The 16,529-nt window shown below is 38.5% G+C and overlaps 1 protein-coding gene across 1 annotated transcript in view; it reads left to right on the top strand.

Moving 5' to 3' along the window:
• The first annotated feature begins 172 nt into the window (after positions 1-172).
• Positions 173-16,529, top strand: part of LOC123878591 (exportin-7-B) — a 29,585-nt gene continuing 13,228 nt past the window's right edge. The window contains exons 1-12 of the mRNA XM_045925867.1: positions 173-202; positions 2,207-2,302; positions 3,122-3,225; positions 3,827-3,926; positions 9,348-9,455; positions 10,062-10,189; positions 11,034-11,229; positions 11,875-12,090; positions 13,100-13,246; positions 13,620-13,792; positions 13,995-14,173; positions 15,580-15,728. Coding sequence (XP_045781823.1) covers positions 173-202; positions 2,207-2,302; positions 3,122-3,225; positions 3,827-3,926; positions 9,348-9,455; positions 10,062-10,189; positions 11,034-11,229; positions 11,875-12,090; positions 13,100-13,246; positions 13,620-13,792; positions 13,995-14,173; positions 15,580-15,728 — 1,626 coding nt within the window. The remainder of the gene's footprint in view (positions 203-2,206; positions 2,303-3,121; positions 3,226-3,826; positions 3,927-9,347; positions 9,456-10,061; positions 10,190-11,033; positions 11,230-11,874; positions 12,091-13,099; positions 13,247-13,619; positions 13,793-13,994; positions 14,174-15,579; positions 15,729-16,529) is intronic.

The following is a 16,529-nucleotide window of genomic DNA, read 5'->3' as shown; positions in this document are numbered from 1 at the left end:
TTATTTCAAATCATATCTTGGGATATTTCTGTATACTGTAGCTTATAATCAGATTTTAATTAAAGAAATCAAGAAACGTTCAAACCCTATTCTTAAAAAGTTGATAGTGTGGTCATGTCTTTATTTTGTCTATGGTCTTATCAGCGCTGTAAACGAACGTCACTTCAAATGCATGAAAATAACAAAGATGGCCGAAGAACAGGTGAGTATCAAAATATTACGGTATTTTACTTATTTTAACATAATTATACACTCAAAATCTCCGTCGCACATTGTTAGACAACTCAAAATAAGTCTGCTATATAATTTTCGTGTGTAACCATTTAAAGTATGTGTTATGTTACCATTTGTTTTTGTCGACTTCCGATGGCGTATTATAAAGATTCTTGCCGGAATTTTTCTATTGAAGAACTATTTCGGACGTTATTGTTTAATAACTTATTTGTTTATAAAAGTTTTTGATTGTTACGAACTTAATAATTTGCCGGCACATTGGTTATAAGGTGTTGACAATAGTTACCCTTGAAATGAAACAGAGTCAGCAATTTGTAAACACAGCGATTTTACGCTTTCTATTATGTGTAACTTCCGAAAACCGTAATAAGAGCTCATATATTCTTAACGATTATGATTTCCTACAATAACTATTGATTTTGAGTTACAAAAACTGAGCTAAACTAGGTTCTATTTAACATACAATGGTGTTCATTCAGATGCACACAAAACTTTAGAAACTAATGAACTTTAATACCAAGCGATTGAATTGTCTTGCCGAACAAATTTGTATAGGTCCCGATTAGTTGTGTATATGGGCTAAATAAAACTTCCCAAGTTAGCTTGCTTTCGTCTTAGACTGGACTTCAAATTATCAACATTATATTTTTCTTGTACATGAATGTAAATCATTAAATGAGTAGAATGCATTATTATTGCAGTCAGAGATTAACTTAGTGGCTAAAATCTTACTAATATCTTAAATGTTCAAGTCTGGATGTATGTTAATCCTTCATACGACTGCTATCATTTTCCACATGGATCATTATAAAAGGGATAGTAGCACATTAATAGTAGCATAGTTGTTATGGCCTAGCAGTTAAGATGTTGTCCTTCTATTTGGGTGGTCTAGGGTTCGATCCCGGGCATGCACCTCTGACTTTATAGAACTTTTTTTGCACTTTGAACAATCATATATCACTTGCTTCAACAGTGACGGAAAACATTGAGGAAACCTGCTTGAGAGTTCTGCATAATGTTCTAAAAGGAGAAGTATGACAATCCACACTTGGTCATCGTAGTGGACTAAGTCCTTATCCCGTTAATTCTTAAGAGACCGGTAGGCTGGCGATTAGTTGGTGTTAACGTTGAATTTAAGAGATTGTGTACAAACAGAATTAGCAACTGTAACTCAGCACTGTATGAAATTTCATAATAATTTGTTTTTATTACTATATTTGTGACACATGCATCCTGGGGTAAAACCTTAAAAAAAATTAGTTAAAACTGTTTACAATAACATCTATTATAATGACTAGTTGACCTATGACTTCTGTTTAAACTCATAGGATAATTATTAGAACTGTCTTATGAAACTTTAACTCGATCAGCATAAAAAAAATTTAGTCAATTTTATTGATTTTTATGGACAACTCACGCTTGACTGAAAAATTGACTATACCAAAATTGTTTTCACAAAAAAGGGGCTGAAGATTTCTCAGACAGTTTCCATGTATTTCTTACCCAGTTAACAAGATAAAGTTGAAAACTAAAACCCGACTGCGATCGTCTTAATAAACGCTGAAATATTAAAGTAAAATTGTTTTTCTGTCGCTTGGTATATTTTAATGTTGTAGTACATTTACATTTATGGACCCAGAATTTTCTCCTCTTTCATTTGACACCCCACTTGATACAATTGCAAAAAAAAATTTTGGAGACCCCCACTTTTTTTCATGTAACATCCGTTAGGTCAATTTTTTTGTATAAGATGTAGCCTATGTCACCTGGACCTTTACGACGAATCGATTGACACCTCATTCATCAAAATCGGCCCAGTAGTTTAGGCGCTACGGTGGAACACACAGAATCTGGATACAAACATACACACATACATACATAGACTGTTAAAATAATAACCCTTCCTTTTGGCTTTGCCGTAGTCAGGTAAAAAAAAACACTATTATGTAGACTAAATTATGTAACATTTCAGGAGGTGATCCAAATAGAACTTCTGTGCAAGCAGCTGTATGAGTCCCAGGATCCAGCTATCCGGGACCAGGCTGAGATTGCTGTCGTCAGATTCCAGGTGAGATATTATCACTGGTCTACATTATGCATACTGCTGGATCCAGCACTTCTTTCTTTTTAGGGTTCTGTAAGGAAACAAAGGACCCTTATAGGATCACTTTATTGTCTGTCTGCCTGTTGTCTGTCAAGAAAATCCTGTAGGGTACTTCCCGTTGACCTAGAATCATGAAATTTGGAAGTAAGGTAGGTTTTATAGCACAAGTAAAGGAAAAATCCGAAAACTGCGAATTTGTGGAATGTAGATGAGGTTATTGACATAATTTCATTTTAACATATCATTTTTTTGGGTTTTTGTACAATAAGGCATATTTCTTGTATAGCCGTTACTTTGCGGAAGTCCATAATATACAAGGTATCAAAAGCTGAATTTGCTATAATCCACTGAAAATTAATTTACTTACCTTACTCGATGCTTAACTTTGAATTCTACCTGGTGATTTTCAACGCAATGAATAAAATGGCAAACGAGGCCACCTTGTGGCCACGCTCCGCACTGCTGGCGGTGGTGGTGGAGAGAGAGGGACAGCGCTATATGATAGAGCGAGATAGATGCGTTAAGGCGGGACAAATGGCGCCTATCTCCTGTACAGTGCCCGCCCTCCCACTGCTATACATGCAGGAAAAGCCAGCCACAAAGCAAGCAACACACACTACCACCACACAAATCCACCAAAACACACTTGTGTGTTTTTTATCAGCGTATTATAGCAAATTAAGCTTTTGGCTCCTTGTAAAGCATATTTCATTCATTTCATATAATGTATGAAACCTCAACCGCACATAAAGATTACATGCACTAACTTGTCTTCAATTCCAGGAGTCTCCTGACACCCTGAGTAAATGCCAGGCTTTGCTGGAGAGGTCCAACTCAAGTTACTCCCAGCTGTTAGCAGCTACTACACTCGCCAAGCTTATTAGCAGGTAAATAACTTTGAAATAAAAGAATCACATATACATTTTGGTCTGGTGGGAGGCTTCGGCCGTGGCTAGTTACCCCCCTACTGACAGATTTAGCATTCCGGTACGATGCCGTGTAGAAACCTAGGGGTATGGGTTTAATAAAACCTGCCATACCCCTTCCAGGTTAGCCCGCTTCCATCTTAGACTGCATCATCACTTACCACCAGGTGAAAGTGCAGGTTGATTTGTGTAAAGTACAAAATTCGAAAAATTCTAAATATTTTTATTCAATTAGACTTTTACAAGTTCTTTTGAATCGTCAAAAGCATCTACCACTGGTTCGGAATGCCTTTCCTACCGAGAAGAACCAGCAAGAAACTCGGCGGTTGCTCTTTACAAAGATTTGATATACAATATTATGCCATGTATAAAAGCAATTGAAGTCCCGCGCATTGCTGGAGCGAATTGCAGGTCAAATCCACGCTCTTTTATCATTTACATAATCTTCGATAGTATAATATGCTTTTCTCAGGAGCATAGTTTTAATAGATTTTTTAAACTCTGTAGTTGTTTTTACTTTGTAGTGGTTTTGGAAGTCGGTTGTGAGTTAATGTATTTTCAGGTCTACCACAAGTTTCACAGTGCAGCAACGTCTGGATATACGCAACTATGTCCTCAACTATCTCGCTACCCGGCCCAAGCTCGCCAACTTTGTTGTGCAGGTAATTTTAGATCAATTTGTAACATAACTGCGCGAGTATTTAACCACCAAAGAGAATCGTTGAGCGTGTGTTGAACACTTCTTTCAAATGGTAATAATAAAATCTTGTTCCGCCCACAAACTCAATCTTTATTATATTAATAATTATAATTTAATGTTTACAAGAAGACATACTTTTTACGACGATCATGTGGAACGATACATCAAATCTCGAATATCGAATGACAGAAAATCATCCTACAAAAATAGAACATTATTTTTGTCTTAAGTTTTTCTTGATGTAATGAGATTACATATATTATGTTCCAATACGCGCCCTTAATCCATTACATCGCAACTGACATAGTATGCCCTTAACTTATTACAGTGTAATATAAACACGCCCTTACATCGCGCCCTCAATCTATTACATTGTAATATAAACACGCCTTTACAATTTTCTGTCAATCAGATTAAAGAAATAAAACTGTCGAAAATATTTGATTACAAAATAAATTAAACTATAAACCAGTTCTACGGCAAGCTCATAATATTCCAATTACAATATTATGCCCTATGCCCCCTTAATCAAATATCTTCAGACATAACTCTGATAAAAAATGTTTCATTTTAGGACCATGTAAACATTTTGTTAAAATATCTGCCACCATTTTTTCAGTTGGCATATATTCAATTTTAACTAAATTGTTTGCTATAGCCTCTCTTATATAATGATACTTAATATCAATATGCTTAGTTCTGTTGTGATTCATCTTATTGTTTGCTATTTTATGACAAGATTGATTGTCATTATACACCACAACTGGACTAATTAAACAATCATCATTTACTAAGAGAAACTCACCTAGCAAATTACGTAGGTATACCGCCTCCTTAGACGCTTGACATAGACCTACATACTCTGATTCTGTAGAAGACAACGAAACACATTGCTGTTTTCTACTTTCCCATGTTATTAAATTAAGACCTAGTTTAAAAATTAAACCAGTGAATGACTTCCTGTCATATGCACCGCCCCAGTCTGCATCTACATAACCACGTAAAATAACTTTATCAGATTTTACAAACTTTAAACATAGTTTAGACGTTCCTTTCAAGTAACGCAGTACTCTTTGGGCAGCTTTATAGTGTAATTCATTATGAGCAGAATTAAATTGCGACAAAACACTCAAAGCATGTGCAATATCAGGTCTTGTATTAACTGCTAAATAATTTAGACACCCTATCAAGTTTTGGTACGGCAAATGACTCGTATCTGATTCTGACGCCTCTTCTAACTTAAGCCCAACCTCCATTGGAGTTGATGCAGGCTTACAATCTGATAACCCAAATTCATCCAAAACATTCAGAATGTACTGTTCCTGATCGAGAAATATTGCACCATTTTCCCTTCTCAGTCGCATTCCTAAAACATGCCTAGCCGGACCTAAATCTTTTAATTTAAATCTATCGAGAAGACCTATTTTTAAATTATGCTTCTCCTCTTTACTATTTCCGAAAACAAATATATCATCTACATATATTACAACAATAATTCTCTTATTGTTACCCGAGCTTTTGTTATACATACATGGCTCTATTTTCGACTGTACAAAACCTAAATCTAACATTGTCCTATCTAATTCGTTAAACCACGCATTCGAAGCTTGCTTCAGGCCATACAAGGACCTTTGCAATTTACATACCATGGTTTCTTGACCTTTGGCAACTGCACCTTTTGGCTGTAACATGTAAATATCTTCCTTTAACTTACCATACAAAAACGCAGTATTTACATCCCATTGATCAATAAACCAATCGTATTCAGCAGCTAGTGAGAACAATAGCCGCAAAGTGGAGCTTCGAACTACAGGTGAATACGTTTCGTTATAATCTACACCACGTACCTGTGTAAAGCCTTTCGCTACTAGCCTAGCCTTATATTTTACAATATTTCCATCGCTATCTTTTTTAATCCTAAAAACCCACTTGCAATGAATCGGCTTTTTGTCCTTTGGTAATTGAACTAACTTCCATGTTTCGTTTTCCTTTAGTGACCGAATCTCTTCATCTATAGCTTTTTGCCATAAATCCCCATCTGGTCTCGCTAAAGCCTCCTCAATGGTTAAAGGATCGCCGTTAATATCTGCAATGGCTTTACATATGCAATTATTTACATCTGGTTGCTTACGTGATCTAAGATTATAACGTGGTTCAACCCTTTCCACAACGTTTTTGGTCTCGTCTTGATTATTAACAATTTCTACATTGTTCTCAGTTTTATTGTTATCATCAACTGTCTCAACAATAGTTTCAACTTTATTCCTTATTTTGTTTACGTCCTTATTTTCAATCTCTTTAAGATTGTCATTTGGCACAGACTCTTTTTGTCCCTCATCCAGATATATAGGAACAACTGTGTTCTTCGTTTCTATATCATTAACACCAGGAAAAGTATTCTCTAAAAATTTAACATCTCTATATACATGAACGGTACTTGTCTTTGGATCCATCAACCGATAACCCTTAGTGTTACTAGGATATCCAACAAAAATCATTGGTACTGTTTTGCTATCCAATTTTTGTCTCTTTTGTTTCGGTTTTAATCCATATGCTAAACAGCCAAACACCTTAAGATGACTTAGATCAACTTTCTTCCCTGTCCATAATTCCTCCGGAACACCATCTTTTACGGCCTTAGTAGGGCTTCTATTTTTTAAATATACAACAGTATTTACAGCTTCTGCCCAATACTTCTTATTTAAATTAGCTTGACATAACAATGCTCTTGCTTTTTCTATAATCGATCTATTTGCCCTCTCAGCAACACCATTTTGTTCAGGTGTGTACGGGACCGTCGTCTGATGCTTAATACCTTCAGAGCTAAAAAATTTATTAAACAATCGATTACAGTACTCCGACCCATTGTCAGACCTTAAACATTTAATTGATTTGTTCATCTCTTTCTCTACTTCCGCCTTATACTCACGAAATTTCTCGAAAGTTTGACTTTTATTTTGCAGAAAATATACATGTGTTTTCCGAGTAAAGTCATCGATAAACAGTAACATGTATCTTGAACCACTAAACGATGGCTCTTCCATCGGACCGCAAATATCGCTATGCACTATTTCCAAGATATCCCGTGCTCTAGTACCTTTGTTCTTAAAAGGACTCCTACACGTCTTCCCTTCAATGCATGGTATACATGGTTCGATTAAATCATTTTGTTTAAATTCCATTCCATTCACAAGATTTTTCAAATTATCCATATATTTTCTACTCAAATGTGCTAACCTTCTATGCCAAAGATTTGATAAAGTTTGACTTGACAATGTCACGTTCAATGACATGTTATGATTTTCTTTTAATTCGAAAATTCCACCAACATCCTGACATTTGACAATTTCTTTATCCTCTTTCGTTATGATACAACCTTTTTTGTTAAAATTCACAACGTAATCTTTTTTAGCTAGCTTGCTCACAGAAATTAAATTCATGGACAATTCGGGAACGTGCAAAACATTATCCAATACAAGTTCTGTATTTGCATTGATCTTCACATTAGCACTCCCTTTACCTTGGATCGACAATTCTTCCCCATTTGCCACTCTTATTTTCTTATCCGCCTGTTTTTTATATTTGGATAAATTATGTACATCGTGGGTCATATGGTGCGAACATCCACTGTCAATATACCAACTCTTCGTTTTAACTGGCTTCTTGTCTACAGTATTCATGCAAATCGACGCAAAATTATTTACTGTTCTAATCTGCTTCTTTTCTTTGCATTCTGATGCTTTGTGATCTGGTTCATGACACCTAAAGCATTTAAAGACTTTCGACTTATTAACCTTCGAATAACTATTTGATTTCGATTTATGGGAAATCATATTCGATTTATTCGCCATCAAAACATTCGACGATGTAATCCTACTTGACTCATCTCGTTGTCTATTCGCCTCTTGTATCAATTTGGTTTTAATTTGCTCAAGGCTCAGTTTTTGTCCACTGTTGTCTACAGCCATTATAAGGGGATTATATACTTCACTCAACCCGCTCAGCATAATAGACACTATCCAGTCATCATCAATTGGAGCATCGATGTCATGCAACTGATTACACAAAAACATTATTTCGGAGATGTACTTCTCCATAGACTCGAAGTTTTCAAGTTTACATTGCCAGAGTTTTCGTTGTAACGTAATTCGTCTTCCCCACCCCTTGTCTTCGTAAGCTGTGCATAAACAATCCCAGACCTCTTTTGCAGTCCTTGCTCTATACACATGCGTGAAGCAATCGGGTTCAAGTAAAAGGCAAAGCGTTGCTTTTACTTTTGTGTCCACTTCTACCAGGTTTTCTTTTTGTTTACTCGTTTGACCTTCATTTGCTACGACCCACCACCAGCCTTTCAATTCAAGATAGTTCTTTACCTTAAATTTCCAATTGGCAAAGTTTTCTGTGCCTTTCAACTTCTCGATGTGGCCGCACAAACCAGAATCAGACTGATGTCTTTCTTCCATCGTCATACGAACAAAAAATTTGACCCGATAATACTGAACTTTTCACTTTAGATTGAGTTTCAGGGCTTCCAGTTTTGCATGCAAAGGAGCCATAACCAAATGGTAATAATAAAATCTTGTTCCGCCCACAAACTCAATCTTTATTATATTAATAATTATAATTTAATGTTTACAAGAAGACATACTTTTTACGACGATCATGTGGAACGATACATCGAATCTCGAATATCGAATGACAGAAAATCATCCTACAAAAATAGAACATTATTTTTGTCTTAAGTTTTTCTTGATGTAATGAGATTACATATATTATGTTCCAATACTTTCAATGAATGACAAATTCTAAATAATGCGTAGAATAATTAATAATTTTTACATGATGACATTGATTGATGATGTTTTAAGATGGTAAGATGAGATGCTGGGTTCAATGCTTGGCAAAATATGCGATTTCACCTAATCTTTTAAAACCAATGTAATTTTTTTTTTAATTGAAAATATTACAATAAAACTTAAAGTTAGCCTTATTTAATTACTATACAAATTATGCCCGCGTTGAATGGTGCCAAGAATGCTTGGCTGCATTTCCACGCTGGACAGCCAGGCTGATCCGTTGCGCAAAAAATGAGCCAGCCCTTCTGTCACCCGATGAGGCTATTAAACGCGGTGAAATGTCTCGTAAATTTTTTTTAGAACTAAGCCTCCATGGCCCCAGGGTCTCCACGGCAAACGGAACAAAAATGTAACTCTCAATAAGAGAGGCATACTTGTGCCACTTGTCTGTTTCAGCCATTTCTACTGCCATAGCATACATATAATACCATATTCTAGCAAAATAAACAATTCTTATTCTTATTTTTAATTTTTAATTGAACCAGGCTGCAGCAGTCAAAACTCGGATTAAATGATTATGGTTTCAGGCCCTGGTGTCACTTTTCGCGCGTATCACGAAGCTGGGCTGGTTCGACACCGTCAAAGAGGAGTTTGTGTTTCACAACGTCATGAACGACGTCTCCAGCTTCCTGCAGGTGAGTGTGACGAGGAACTGAGCTGAACTAGGGTACCGAAGGATGCCAACGGGGCCCTTCTTTCTTTCTTCTCTCTGGGCTGGTTTCGATTACATAAAAGAAAGTATTATTTCTTGTACGGAACCCTTGGTTTGCGAGTCTAACTCGTTCTTGACCGTTTTTTTAGAACCCAAGTTGCTTAATATTAATTCAATATTTAATTTAAATTTAATTTTTAATTTTATGTGTACCAGAAAGTTGTAACAATATAAATAAAAGGAAAGAAAAAGTGGACAGGGAAGCACTTATCTCTATAAGAGATCTCTACCAGTGACCCTTGGCAGTGCGAGAGGTTGTAAAGGGAGTAGAATAGGTACAGCAAAGATAGACAGTAATTATGAAAAAAAAATATTCCTTGCTTTTAAAAAAAAAGAAGTATATTAGCCATGACTGACATTGCGCTTGCCCTCCAGCTAAGCGTAAAGTTTATGTTAGGGGTAGGTACGACAATAGTACAATGGGTAGGGTTTGAACCACCAACCTTAGGGATTTCAGTCCACTCCTTTGACCTTTGATTTATTAAGGCTTTATTTCAGGCCTGGACAGTAATTTAATATTTTATTCCAGGGCCCAGCAGAACTATGTACAATTGGTGTACAGCTGTTGTCACAGCTGATTGTGGAAATGAACCAGATGTCGGATGCGGACGCGAGCCGATCCATCAGCAAACACAGGAAGATTGCATCCTCCTTTAGGTGGGTTATACCTCTGAAGCTGAAGGCGGAAACAAATAAATTATCGGACGCGGCTGGCCACCACAATTTATCTGGATAATAAAATGCACACTGAACTATGCAAACTAGTGGACGTACTTAGCGGACGTAACCTTGGGCTGTCCTCGCCGTACTTGAGCGCTTGGACTTCCGATAGAATTGTGTCCGCGGCTAGATGTTTTTGTTAGCTGAAAACGATTCGGATGTGTCCGCAAGCCGCGTCTCAAACGAATTTACATTTACCAGTACACAGTATACACAGTCGATAAGGATAACGAACAAACCAATCACTTTCGAATTTTGACGAAATAAAGATACAATTTTTTTTCGTACTTAGATACCTAACTACAATATCACTACCCCGCAACGAATAACTTTATTATCCAAAACAAAGTTGAGTCACAGAGAAAAACAAACAAAACACTTTTTTAATCACAGAGTAATTACAAAACAAAGTGAACTTAGACCAATAACTTAGAGAAAGTGAAATAAACTAACAAGAAACCTGTTTTGGATGCGTTCCGTTTCACGATTATTTTTGGTTTGTTGGGAAAAATTTGAATATTTTTATGAAGTCCTAAAAGTAACGTAAAGTAACATTTTGAGTCGTGTAACATGGAGGAAACATGAGGGGGTCAAAAGTAACGTAAAATGTTACAAAATGTTACCTACCTGTCGCGGCTATCGGCCGCGGCTTACGGACACGTCCGATAGTTAGAGATGTCATTTTTGTAGTCTGTACCCGGCGTAGTCATAATCTCTAAACTAAAATAGGCAAATTTAAAGTTGCTATCCCTTTTTCCTACTACTTATATTTTATTCACAGAGACACCCAGCTATTCGAGATGTTTCGGCTAGCTTGCTCGCTGTTGGGTGCGGCTAGAGGCGAGGCGCTAAGCGAGGCACGCGGCGAGTCACACGCTCTGCTGGCTGCCTTGCTGCGTCTGGCACACAACTGTCTGACCTTTGACTTCATTGGCACCACTAGCGACGAGTCTTCTGACGATCTTTGTACAGTACAGGTGTGTAACTCTTAGGTGCCATGCATCATTTTATGGTGTCGTGAACAGCGGTTACTAGGTCCTCGAAATGGCACACGTACGCACGCAAGCACGCACGCACGCACGCACGCAGAGCACACCCACCACAGTGTCACAAAAGTGTCACAGAATGCCAGAAACTTTGCAATATCTGGCATTTATTTTTCTGCATCTAATTCCTCATTGCACAAGGTCTTAACCCTTTCTAACAATCTTAATGGGCGCGGTTTTCTTGATATAATAATTTGGTGGGCTCCCAGATCCTTCCACATACGACTACTAAAGAGTCTGAGGAAATAAAAAGACTAGACCTTCACATTAGAGGTCACTGACTCTCTGCGTACGTAACGTGATATTTCTCGTCCCGGACGGGACGGGAGTATTTCTTGAACTACTATTGGACAACTGGAACGTCCCGTCCCTTCCGTTTTCTAGTTATCCAATAGTAGTTTGAGAGACCCTCCCGTCCCGTCCGGGACGAGAAAAAACACATTACGTATCCAGTGACCTTAGGTCACCCAATTAAAGTCCTGGGTCAAGGTTAATTGACCAGCAGCTGGTAAACTAGGTCATACGTTCTTCAATCTCATATTTTGTGTTTATTTACCTTCAGTTTCTGTATACCAGATTCCCACATCCTGGCGACCGACATTCCTGGAAGCTGGTACCCTGGAACTGTTCTTCGAACTCTACCACAGCGTGCAAGGCACCAGCGGCAGTCTTGCTCTGGCGTGTCTTGTGCAGCTGGCGTCTGTACGAAGGTCACTCTTCAGTAACAGCGAGCGCGCCAAGTTTCTCAACCGCCTGTGCGCTGGCATCATGCGTATACTGGAGGATACTCAGGTATGGTCCAGGGTCCGACGGATCTCGGATCCTATTGCAGGTATAAAGATCTAATTACTTTGATTATATCATTGAGAACGCCATCTGGGATCCCCAACCTCACTTCATGAAGCCCTCGGCAACCTGGGCGGTCTACTTGGCTTCTGGAGCGAGCTTGGATGGCTGGAGTGAAGACTTCGGCGGGGAGGGGCAACGCACGCACTACAGACGGAAACGTTTAAGTGCGGAAACCAGCCCAGAGAGAAGAAGAAGATTATATCATACTTATCTGGCGATTACCACATCTTCAATGCACACACTGAAAGATACATACATAGGTGTGGTCCAGGGTTTCGGCGGATATCAGTTTCTATAGGAGATAGAAGATTCTAGATTCTTTTATCCCATGGCACTTGTAGGGCTATTACCACAGCTCCAATTTTATAACTCTGGTGATGATCTATTGAAAGTTATTAGGGTTGTTGATATTATGTGCTGGTGCTATGCGCATACTGAAGGATACCCATGGATGGTCCAGGATTTGAAGGATCTCAGTTCCTATTAGAGATAGAAAGTTCCAGTTACTTTTCATCTTTGACACTTGTAAGGCAATTACCACAGCGGCGAAGGTTCTCATGATGACCTGATTGAAGTTACGAGAGATCTTCCTTTTTATTGGAGATAGAAATTTAGAATTTGCTATCATCTCTTAAGCTTACAAGGCAACTACCACTGATTTCATTTCATGAGTCTGTGGATGATCAGCTCGAAGTTACAAGGAATCTTCATTCCTTTTATAGTTACAAAGGTCTAGTTAATTTTAAACCCTTTTAGTTGTAGAGCAATTAGCACAGCCGTAATTTGGTAAATCCAGTAATTCACAATACAAAGATATGAGGGCTTTTGGTTTCTATTGCTTCTAGAAACTTCGGATTTTGGTTCATAGTTAATGCTCGTGGAGCAATTACCACAAACTCAACCTTATAGGTCTAGTTAAAGATTAAGTTAAAAGTAATTACTTTTTTTTCAGGGTCTATCGGACCCCTTAAACTACCACGAGTTCTGTCGTCTGCTGGCGCGCCTCAAGTCCAACTACCAGCTTGGCGAGCTGGTGGTAGTGGATGGATATCCTCGACTTATAGAACTGATCGCCAAGTTTACAGTTCAAAGTTTACAGGTACTTGTATTATTTCATCTTCTTCCTAAACAATTCTGGTATATATTACAATATAATACATAAACCGGAACCGCTTTTTATTAGGCCAGTGATAGTTTACTAATAAAAACATTTATGTCGACCAAAGATTATAATAGTACTTATTATTTACTTGTATATGTCAATTCCAGTGACAACCCCTTAAGGCGCACTAAACGGGTCTAACTGTTCTGTCAAGATAATACTGCCATTGGCGCAATTAAAATGCCATAAGCCTACTTTGTCCTACTAGTAGTAAATTAAATTTGAATTTCGCGGGCAGACCCGTGTCATGCATCTTAAGGTCTCTTAGTGTTTTTTTTTTTAACTTTGTGTGGCGTTTTGGGTTTCCCAGATGTGGCAATTCGCGCCGAACTCAGTCCACTATCTTCTGTCGCTATGGCAACGCATGGTCGCGTCCGTGCCGTACGTCAAAGCGTCCGAGCCGCATTTGCTGGACGTTTACGCGCCCGGTGTGACCGCGGCCTACGTCGCGTCTAGGTTGGACTCTGTCGCGTTGATAGTGAGGTTTGTACCTTAAATTAAGACGTAATAACTTTAATCCTGATCATTTCCACATATTTGATAGTATACAATGTACGATCTCTTAACTATGGTCTAAAATTTAGTGGTTCCCTGTGAAAAAGGTTGGCACTTGGCATTACTTAAAACCTGTCGATTTTGTTAGGTTCTCCTGTCAACCAAATAATCATTATCTGTTTGTTCTTAGGGAGGGGCTGGAAGATCCCTTAGACGAAGTTGGAACACTCCAGCAGCAGTTGGAACAGGTGTCGGTGATAGGGCGGTGCGAGTACGGCAAGACCTGCCAGCTCCTGGTGGCGCACTTCGACCGCGCCGCTGCCAGCTACAGTGTGGAGACCAATCCGCAGCAGATACTGCAACTGCAAGGTAAACTCTGCTGCAGTAGAGCTTCGTTGAGATTGTATCTTGAAACTTGTATATTATACAACTAGATGATGCCCGCAGCTTCACCTGCATGGATTGGTCAGATCCCCTGCAGCATCAGGATTGAGGAGTTGGAATCCAAATTTTTTATGGAACAATGTCGCAAAGTTCCTTTATCATTAAAAAAAAATTACGCAAATCGGATCAGAAATCTCTGAGACATCAGTGCAGAGGTAGAAAAACACAACTCCTCCATTTTTAAGTAGGTTAAAAAGTAGCCTATGTTACTCCTTGGTTAATCCTCTGTGAAAATCCCGTCAAAATAGGTTCAGCCGTTCCGAAGATTAGCCCGTTCAAACAGACAGTCACTTCAATTTTATTTATTAGTACAAATACAGATACAACTTCGTAAGCATGATTCAGTCTTCATAGTGATTGATTGAAGATACTTGTGGTGCCATCTAGTGAGATCTTTGCGAGTAGTTCGTCTTATATCGTGTCAACCTGTGCTGTAGCGACCGCCACAATCTAATGGATGCCTTTGTACAAGTATTGTTGAAACCATGCGAAGAGTCCACACTGTCAATTTATCCCATCATGTGGCGCGCGAAACGGGTATAGGAACTCGGATAGAGGTGACACTACCTCTATGGCCGGTTCGCGTCTGTGGAACCAGCTATACTAAGCGATCAAACGCCATAATAAAAAAAATATTGTCATATAAACTTAAGAAACCTTAATCTAAGGAAGAAACTATGAAGATGACAGCATGCATTAGCCGGACTTTTCGTAGCGCCATCTGAGATCAGTTTTGCCTGTGGTGATACCCATTGAGAAACTAATTCCATCTTCCACCATCCTTCCTTTTTAACCCCCGACCCAAAAAGAGGGGTGTTATAAGTTTGACGTGTGTATCTGTGTATCTGTGTATCTGTGTGTCTGTGTATCTGTGTATCTGTGTATCTGTCTGTGGCATCGTAGCGCCTAAACGAATGAACCGATTTTAATTTAGTTTTTTTTGTTTGAAAGGTGGCTTGATCGAGAGTGTTCTTAGCTATAATCCAAAAAAAATTGTGCAGCCGTTTAAGAGTTATCAGCTCTTTTCTAGTTTTCTTGTAGAAAAGAAGGTTGCATAACCGTTAGGTTCATAATATTATGTCAATTGACAAATGTCAAGCTGTCAAGATGGACGTTGCCTTGATACATAATTATTTATTTGAAAATGATGTTTTGGAAAACTCTGATACTTTGGATCGTAGGCGCGGAATAGTCCAAGAAAATCGGTTCACCCGTTTGAAAGTTATCAGGTCTTTTCGGTCTTTTCTAGTTACTGTAACTTCACTTGTCGGGGGTGTTATAAATTTTTAATTTACACTTGTACCTTTCTAAAGTGTTTCCATCAATTCCAGGTCAACTAACATGGCTGGTGTACATAATCGGCGCAGCGATCCTCGGACGTGCTTCGTACAATACGAGCGATGAAAACGACGCAATGGACGGCGAACTGGTCTGCAGGGTGCTTCAGTTGATGGACTTGACTGATTCGCGGCTTGCTTCCGTGAGTCCGTTCTACTATACTAGAATCTAGTTTAGACAAGATCAAGTCTTTAAGTTAGTTCTTCTTTTTAGTTAGTTCTTGAAGCCTCAATAGCTCAACGGTTATAGGAGTGGACTGAATTCCGAAAGGTCGGCGGTTCAAACCCCAGCCGTTGCACTATTCAAATTCAAATTATTTTTATTCAATTAAACTTTTACAAGTGCTTTTGAATCGTCAAAATAATCTACCACTGGTTCATTGTCATACCCACTCCTAGCACAAGCTTTACGCTTAGTCGGAAGGGAAAGGGGAATGTTAGTCATGATTAAAATTGCTAATATTCTGTGAAAAATAAAAAATATATTAAAACAGCACTAACACCCGACTACTACCCGCGGACTGTCGATAGATAGCGATACATATAGTAAAATTGATTCTACTATATTTATCGCTATCTATTGGGCGAGTGGTACATGTGGCATACTGCATGTACCATACAAGATTTGCTTTTTTCAGCTGATTATAGCAAACTAGACGATGCCCGCGACTTCGTCCGCGTGGATTTCGGTTTTTAAAGATCCCGTGGGAAGTATTTGATTTTCCGAGATAAAAAGTTGCCTATGTCAATTGCAGGGACGCAAGCTACCTCGGTTCCAAATTTCTTGCAAATCGGTTAAGCGGATGGGTATTTAGGAATCCCGTGGGAACTTTTTGATTTACCGGGATAAAAAGTATAGCCTATGTCCATCCCCGGAATATAAGCTAACTCTGCACCATCGGTTAAACTGTTGGGCCGTGAAAAGGTAGTAGACAGACAGACAG

This window comes from Maniola jurtina, chromosome 26, assembly GCF_905333055.1.
Source record: "Maniola jurtina chromosome 26, ilManJurt1.1, whole genome shotgun sequence".
In the NCBI taxonomy this organism is placed as follows: domain Eukaryota; kingdom Metazoa; phylum Arthropoda; class Insecta; order Lepidoptera; family Nymphalidae; genus Maniola; species Maniola jurtina.
This window is presented reverse-complemented; position numbering and strand designations above follow the sequence as displayed.